This window comes from Sinocyclocheilus anshuiensis, unplaced genomic scaffold (genome assembly GCF_001515605.1).
Source record: "Sinocyclocheilus anshuiensis isolate Anshui unplaced genomic scaffold, SAMN03320099.WGS_v1.1 scaffold1346, whole genome shotgun sequence".
NCBI classification, from domain to species: domain Eukaryota; kingdom Metazoa; phylum Chordata; class Actinopteri; order Cypriniformes; family Cyprinidae; genus Sinocyclocheilus; species Sinocyclocheilus anshuiensis.
The window spans coordinates 1,910,452-1,918,776 of NW_015555726.1; the positions used below are offsets into that span (position 1 = coordinate 1,910,452).

Below are 8,325 nucleotides of genomic sequence, written 5' to 3' on the forward strand. Positions count from 1 at the left end.
AAGGAAATAATCAAAAAGTTGAAAATAAAGTATGGGGTAGGGTTAGCGTAGGTGTAGGGAGGGCTTTATTGTACCAATAAGGTGGCATCCATTTAATAATTAAAATTATAATTTACACTCAATACGTTATTATTGCATACTGTTTTATAATGTACTACAATACTGAAGTGCAGATAATTGCCACTATTTGCAACAAGTAGTATACTTGATAGTAGAAATCCTGCTATTTTAACATAGTGTAAATAGGTATTTGCACTTAGTGTAAATAGCATATTGCTAAAAATACTGCTATTTTCACTTAGTGTAAATAGAATCCATTGCTAATACGAGATTTGAAAAGGGAGGGAGAAGAAAAAGTTCGGCAAAAGGCGGGATCGAACCCGGGTCGATCGTGTCAAAAAACCAAGGGCACACAATTATCCATCTGCACCACTGGAACTGATCGTTTATAATCACTTTTAACTAAATTTAAATAGACACCCCGTATTTTTTATTCCATAGTAAGGGCAATTCATACAATACATTTAAACTGAGCTACTTTAATACCATCTCCGAACTTTCTACCACGACTCTGCTGTTCTTCGGCTGGTTCTTCCTGTATACGTTGATTGACAGATGTCTCGTCCAGTCAGCGGTGAGTAATCCCAAACCAATGGCGCTGTCTCAAACTATACCTACCTTTTCCGGTTTGTCTGATTTGTCGTTGTGTTTTCTGACTTGTTAATTTGGTTTCGGATTTGTCATTGTGTTTTCTGACTTGTTATAATGTTTTCTGAATTGTTGTTGTGCTTTCTGAATTGTTATTTTGTTTTTTAGACTTGCATTTGCGTTTGTAATTTGTTATTTTGTTTTCAGAATTGTGATTTGCTCTGCACTTCTCTGCCACCGTATGATTCATCTGTTGCTTGGTTAATTAATATTCAGTTGTTGCGATTGAAATGTGATAGCGGTGACAGATAGCATTCTAATGCCATCTACCTCAATCTTTAATGACTACATGAACCCAAAATGTTGTAGCTGATTAATTTACCTATGAAAAAATATTTCACAGTTTTGCATGCAGAACATCCATCCACATGGCATTTTGATTCATTTGTAAACTTCGATTTACAAGAGGCATGCACAGTATATTAAATTGTGATTTGGATATGGATTTTCAGTTTGGACATACGAGTCCAAACTGAGCAACAAGTAGCATATTTCAAACTGTCTCTTCATGTGAGTGTGTCATAAGCAACTCTCATGGCAATTCACAACTATTTTTTCTCTAAAAAACATACGTTTCCTTAATCTCATGGTATACATTTTTACGAATTTGCCATCTTGCAAAATAGTAATGTTTTTCTCATGAGATCAACCTGGTCATAACCAGCCATGACCACTGCAAGCTGTGATTGTTTCATATCGCTCTGTAGTCCTCCTTTTGAAAAAGTGAGGACAGACAAATTATCTGTTGTAGGAAACTTGTGTTGCGCCTGGTTGGGACCAGTGTTGAGGGTAATGTAATCAGTTATGTAATCAGATTACATTATCAAGTAACTAGTAAAGTGACGCATTACTTTTAAATTTATAACAAAATATCTGAGGCTTATTAATTTCACTTATGGTGTGAAAGGGCCTTTCCAGTTGCCAAAAAATTTAACTTTTGGGGTTTTTGTTATATATATAAAAAAAAAAAACAAATAAGCAAGCCTAGCCCAGGTGACAGTAACGCAAAATAACATAATGAATTACTTTCCATAAAAAGTAATGCAATTAGTTACTTTTTTAAGGAGTAACGCAATATTGTAATGCATTACTTTTAAAAGTAACTTTCCCTAACACTGCTTGGGACAAGGTATTCATTTCAGAATTCTCTGGCTATTTTTAACAATTTTTTCATTGATGCTAAAGCAGTGGCAGTTTGCAGAACTCTTCCATCTGCTACCATACCATGATGCAGATCAGAACATATGCATCCAATTAAGCAGCAAAGCTGAGAGCTGGAACCCAGCTTGATGTCAGACAAATGAAGAATTGGGGTGAGTGTGGCCTGTCTTAATCAAGTGATGTTTGCATCCATCTTACAGAAGCTTATTGATGGTAAATGTTATGTTTAAGGTTGTTCAGCATGTGCTAGAACTGTTATATTTGAGCTAAAGTTCGACTGGTAGTAATACTATGTCTGCTTGTGTGTAACAGCTGCTTTTGGCTTTTATAGCCCCTCTTTATCAAATGCCACCTCCTGTAGCTAATGTCAAATTCAGTTATGCTAGCATGATGTAGCTTTTTGCTTAACCTGCTAACTTCAGTTTCAGCTTAACATTTAGCTTATAAGGTGTGCCGCTAGTATCAGCAAACATAGCTGCAAGAATAAAACTTAATTGATCACCCACTGGTTGGACCATTAGGTAGACGAACAGTCTCAAACTGACACTACTGGTTTAGATAGCAATTCAATAGCAATTTGGGAGAATCAAATGATTAATTACTTAATTATAGTTGTCTTTATATATTAGCCAGGATAGGAGAAATAAAACTACACTGAAGAAAATAGGGCGCTGAAACAATTTCCATCAGAAATCGCTAGTTAATTTCACAAATAATTACAATGAAATGGCACACTGAATTAAACATGAAATTGTGAAGCAGAAAGACTGAAATAGGTTGAAAAACGTAGAAAATAATTTTTACAACGTATGAATGACTTAATTATAGTTGTCTTGATATATTAAGCCAGGACAGGAGAAATTATTTCATTTAATTCCAGCTTGATTTACTACATCACTTGCGGACAAGATGCGCCAGATGGGAAGCCTTAAATATTGACCCCATGGCTGTAATGTGAATTGGGAACACTGGTCTTTTTGTACTGGTCCCAGTACCAGAGCTCTGCCTGAGGGGGGCTTCCTGAATGAATCCTCTCACAAGGCCCGACTATCACATGGCCGTTTATGCCTGTAGTCCTCTCATGGATCAGGAGAATGCAAAGAAAGGAACAGAGAAGAGAAAGGATGACTTGAAATAATCTTTGTTGAGAAGTGTGGAAATGTTGGCATGGTGGTAAAGTTTAGAGCTATACTGGACCTCTCATTGTACACTATACATCAGTGCAGAAGTCCACTGACTGGAATATGTTTAAGCAGGCTGCAACATACAATAACACCACAGACCCAGTCCATCTTTCCCAGTAGCCAGCTCTTTATTTTTCTCAGACTGCCACCTCCCCCATCCCTCCACCCGTCTGTGGGCTTTAAACACCATCCCCTTCACCTCTCCGTCTGGTCCACTCCTTTTTGTCTGTCCGCCTCTTTAATGTGCGTTGCTAAGGTGACTGCTGACCCATTGCTTGGCGCTCTATGAGAGGCCCTATTCCAAGATGGCTACCCTCTTAGACACTTTCAGTGTGCGGTGGGGGGTAGGGTGTGTGTCCAGTGCTGGTATTGAGATCACTGGAAATTAAACACTTGGACCAACACATGTTTATGGGCACTGACAAGAATATACCAGCTGCCAGACGAACGCATTATTTCTTGTGGCCAAATAAGGTTTTCTCACCTTTTCCCTAGAGTATCCATATGGCACTTGGAGCATTTCATTACATTGATTTGAATATGAGAATAATCATGTCTAGATTAAACTAGGGTCAGGTGTGAGGGCACAAATGCTTGAGTGAAGTGTAATTATTTTCTGGTAAATTATGCATAATTGTAGCCTCATCGTGGTCCTCAAATAGTAAATCTTGAATGTGTTTTCATGGTGTCAAATGTTCTGATCTGGGCCTTTTAAGCACAGAGTTCAAGTCTTTAGTTTCACATTGATGCTTATCTTTGTGTATTTAAGAAAAAGACTGTATAATAAGGGTGCATGTGCAGTGACTTGCATGTGGTGCTCTGGGATTCAGGCATAATCTGATGTAACCTAAAGTGCAGAGGTTGCAATTACACCATTTCTGTGTATTTTTATCTGTAGCTGGAAAGAAGTCTTTACACATGGTAGATCTGCAAATATAAATTGGATAATACATTTAATACAGGTCAGTTGGTCTAATCAGTTTAAACACAGCTCATAGGTACCAAATAGGAGATAAACCTTGTGCAAAAAAAATGTGCAAACAACTAAAAAGGTGAAATAGACAAAAAAATTGAAACCAATGGGAGTTTGTCAAAGTTAATATCTCTACACATAAGACTTGTCATATCGCACCACTCTGTCCTTGAAGTGTTTGTATTGGTCAAATAGATTTTTGTCTGTGGTCAGGCGCTCAATGCAACACACTGGGTCTGAACAGGACAAAGAGAGAATAACAAAGAGAGAATGAAAAAAAAACAGACTGCCTCTAGGCTTGCTGTTCGGTATGAATGGAATTATATTATACTATATATAATCACATAAAAATGCGTAAAAATCTTCAATTAATCCTAGAAAATGATATTTTGCTGATGTTCATGCAGACACAAAATGGTTCTTTTCTGTCCTGTTCTTAAAATCTGGATGGACAAATGCCCACAAATTGTTTTGCCATACCTCCCCTCACCTTTTAGCATATCACTAAAGAAAATGTGATTGTCGGCCATGTGCTGAGAGGAACAAGGTTAAAAGTAATCAATAAGTCGGCCTCTCAGACAAAGCCACCAAGTAATAGCTGCTGTTGGTGAGGTGGGTGTTTTAAATGTCAGCGACGCAGGATGATTATATGTCTAGGGAGAACACTTCCCTTATTTTAGGCTGTTTTCACACTTGGATTGATTGCTTGATCCAAACTTAAGTATGATTTTCTTCTTTCTCTCCCTGCCCTGCACTTCTCTTGCACATAGTATTTGTCTTGTTAGATTTAGCACTAACTTTACACAGAATGGAACGGCTTTTTGTTTTCATCTGCTGCAAATGCATTGAATGAGATGCAAAGAATGTGACCTGAATGCAATTTGCAGTTAGTAGTTCACTGCTACAAGTTAGGGCGGATTGCTTTCATACCAGTTACCATGAACTGTAACCCACTTATGAAGTGGATTTGTTGCTCACTGTAGTTCAGAAAACTCCTTTTACATCCACAACTTAAATCTAAGATCAAATGGGCTTGGATCCCCACCAAATGTTTCCATTAACAAGGTGTTAAAAGACAGGAAATGCTTGGGGTGTGCTTTCTGTGTTTGCAGAATGAAAGCTAATAAGATTACCTAAAATTAGTTGTACCTTCATTCTTACTTTTTTGTCATGTACCTTGGAAATTTTCAATACCGTATGCTAGTAATGCTTTTTTTTTTTGCTGTGCTAGTGATGAGGGATATTATACACTGTAATGATTGTTGTCTTATAGAAAAGCATGTATTTTTAATTCTTTAAATAAATGATTCATGCGATAATGGTATGTGATTTAATTGGAGCAAGCATGAGAATAGACAGGCAAAGAGCAGCCTTTTATGATGGAAAAATTTCCAGAGGAGGTCAAACCCCACACAGGTGGCAGCAATTAACTGTAATTTTTGCAGATTTTAATGATCCATAATTTAACAGCCTCCCCCTTGCATCTCCTATGCAGTAAAAAGTGTTTTGATTGGGTACAGGTTTTTTGTTCACTCTGGCCTTTGTGTCAGATATCTCAAAGAGAGGCAGTTAACATATGAAGTGATGTTCATACGGAAACTGAACAACGTTACCTTCAGTTACAAAAGGTTGAGTTTAGCCTTTACAGTTGTGATTGATCATGCCAAGATTTTAAGGCAAGAACATAGCTGTATAAATAAGAGCAATGTAAAACATTTTCAATTCATTGGATGATAGAGGTAGTGGCTAAAGCTCAGGGTTGGAAAGTGAAAGGTTACTGGTTTGAGCTTCACAAGAAACAAACCATGAGCTGTCCCAATTGTGCCGCTGAGCAAGGTACTTAAACACTTGCCACTCCAAGGGGACTGTCCTTGTAATAAACGTGCTGGTAAATGTGTGTGATCAACTGCTACTTGCTTGCTGCCTTTCTATGGAGAGTTCTTACTGAGCCTTCGTAGTGAAACAGGGACATTTCCTAAATGGACAACTAACCTTCTCTCTCTGATTTTGTCTTGCAGAAAAAGATGAGCCCAGCAGCTACACTTGCACAACTTGTAAGCAGCCCTTCAGCACGGCTTGGTTCCTGCTACAGCATGCCCAGAATTCTCATGGTTTCCGAATATACCTGGAGAGCGAACCTGGAAGCCCGTTAACTCCTCGGGTGGCCTCCGCTCCAGGCATGGGTGGTGACTGTGCCTCGCAGCCACCGCTACATGCATCACACCTGGCAGACAGTAGTCCCTATAGCCTGATGAGGATAGCCAACAGAGATGGGTCCTTGGTTCCTAGAGAAGGCAGATATCCCAGGACACCTCCACTCTTTAGTCCCCCACCACGGCATCGCATGAGCCCAGACGATCTGGTTTTGACCCCCCACCACCCAAGCGCCTTTGATAGGGTAATGCGTCTTAATTCAGTACCCTTGGACTCCCCATCTATGGACTTCTCGAGACGACTACGGGAACTGGCAGGCAACTCTGCTGGGTCCTCTCCGCCCATGTCGCCCAACAGGCCTAGCCCTATGCAACAGCTGCTGCAGCCATTCCAACCAGGGGCGTCTCATTCTCCTTCTGGACCTCATTCAACACCCACTCAACAAACTCCAACCATGCCAGCTGTGAAAGCAAAGTCTTGCGAGTTTTGTGGAAAGTCTTTTAAGTTCCAGAGCAACTTAATCGTCCACAGGCGTAGTCATACTGGAGAGAAACCTTACAAGTGCCACCTCTGCAACCACTCCTGTACTCAGGCCAGCAAGTTGAAGCGCCACATGAAGACTCATCGGCACAAATCCTCCTCTACTACCTCCAAATCAGATGATGGCCTTTCAACTGCCAGTTCACCTGAGCCAGGCACAAGTGATTTGCTAAGCAGTGCCACCAATGCTCTTAAATATGTGGTGGCAAAGTTTAAAAAAGAGAACAACAGCATGATCCCGGATAATGGACAGGAAGAAGATGACGAGGAGGAGGTGGAGGAAGAAGAAGAAGAAGAGGAGGAAGGGGAGGAAGGGGAGGAAGAGGAAGAGGAGGAAGAAGAAGAGGAGGAGGAGGAGGAAAATGAGAGTGAGGCCGGCGAGAGGAATGATATCAACTTTAGCTTGAGCCTAGAAGGTGCACGTCATCATGAGAACAATAGACAGCGACACATCAAAAGTGTTGAGGGAATTCAGGACTATCGAGATGCCCTAAAACTTTACAAACGAGGGGATCACAGATCAGCTAGTGAGACAGGTGGTGATGAATCCCCACAAGAGTCTGATCAAGTCAACAAGGGATATGGACCCATTGTAAATGGAACAGCCTCCTACCCAAACGATGACCTTTCAAGGAAACTTCTTGCCGGAAGTCCAGGATCCGACAGCCCTCTCTCCAAACGCATCAAGGTGGAAAAGGACCTTGATCTTCCAACTCCTACAATCCCCAACTCAGAAAACGTATACTCACAGTGGCTGGCTGGATATGCAGCATCGCGCCAGCTCAAGGATCCTCTTCTCAACTTTGGGGACTCAAGACAATCACCTTTTGCCACTTCTTCAGAGCACTCCTCGGAGAATGGTAGTCTCAGGTTCTCCACTCCCCCTGGGGAGCTAGATGGAGGGACAGCCTCTGGGCGCAGTGGCACGGGAAGTAGGGCCAGTACACCCCACCTTCCCACTGGTCGACCCAGCTCCAAGGATAGTCGACGTAGTGACACATGTGAGTATTGTGGCAAGGTCTTCAAAAACTGCAGCAACTTGACAGTACATCGGCGCAGCCACACTGGCGAAAGGCCGTACAAGTGTGAGCTTTGTAGCTATGCCTGTGCTCAGAGCAGCAAGCTAACACGACACATGAAAACGCATGGACAGACAGGCAAGGACGTTTACAAATGTGAGATATGCCACATGCCTTTTAGCATCTACAGCACTCTGGAGAAGCACATGAAAAAATGGCACAACGATCGGCCCTTAAGCATCGAAATTAAAATGGAATAAATTTTGTGATGTCTTTCGCAGTCCTAGGAAAAAAAAAAATATTTAAAGCACAGCGTCAGTTAATTATGCTGGACGAAAATTTGTCAAAATGAAGCAAGACTCTGAGCCTCTCTAATGTGCAATAACTTAATGTTTTGTACTTCTTTTCTTACTGGTTGGCATGTTTTCGTGTGTTAGCTTGATTGATAAGAATTAGCTGTGCTGCTGTTGTTATTGTCTTTTATCAAACAGGACATTTCATGCTGCAAACAATTAATTTTTGCATATCATACCTTGTTGTAGTTGTATTTTGTCATTTAAAGGGTTAGTTCACCCAAAAATTTGCC

At 40.6% G+C, this 8,325-nt stretch overlaps 1 protein-coding gene across 1 annotated transcript in view; it reads left to right on the plus strand.

Moving 5' to 3' along the window:
• The window catches only part of LOC107672662 (B-cell lymphoma/leukemia 11A-like), a 32,906-nt gene extending 24,862 nt beyond the window's left edge, over nt 1-8,044 (plus strand). Inside the window, exon 3 of the mRNA XM_016465948.1 lies at nt 6,045-8,044. Coding sequence (XP_016321434.1) covers nt 6,045-7,999 — 1,955 coding nt within the window. The 3' untranslated portion in view covers nt 8,000-8,044. The remainder of the gene's footprint in view (nt 1-6,044) is intronic.
• The last annotated feature ends 281 nt before the right edge of the window (nt 8,045-8,325 follow it).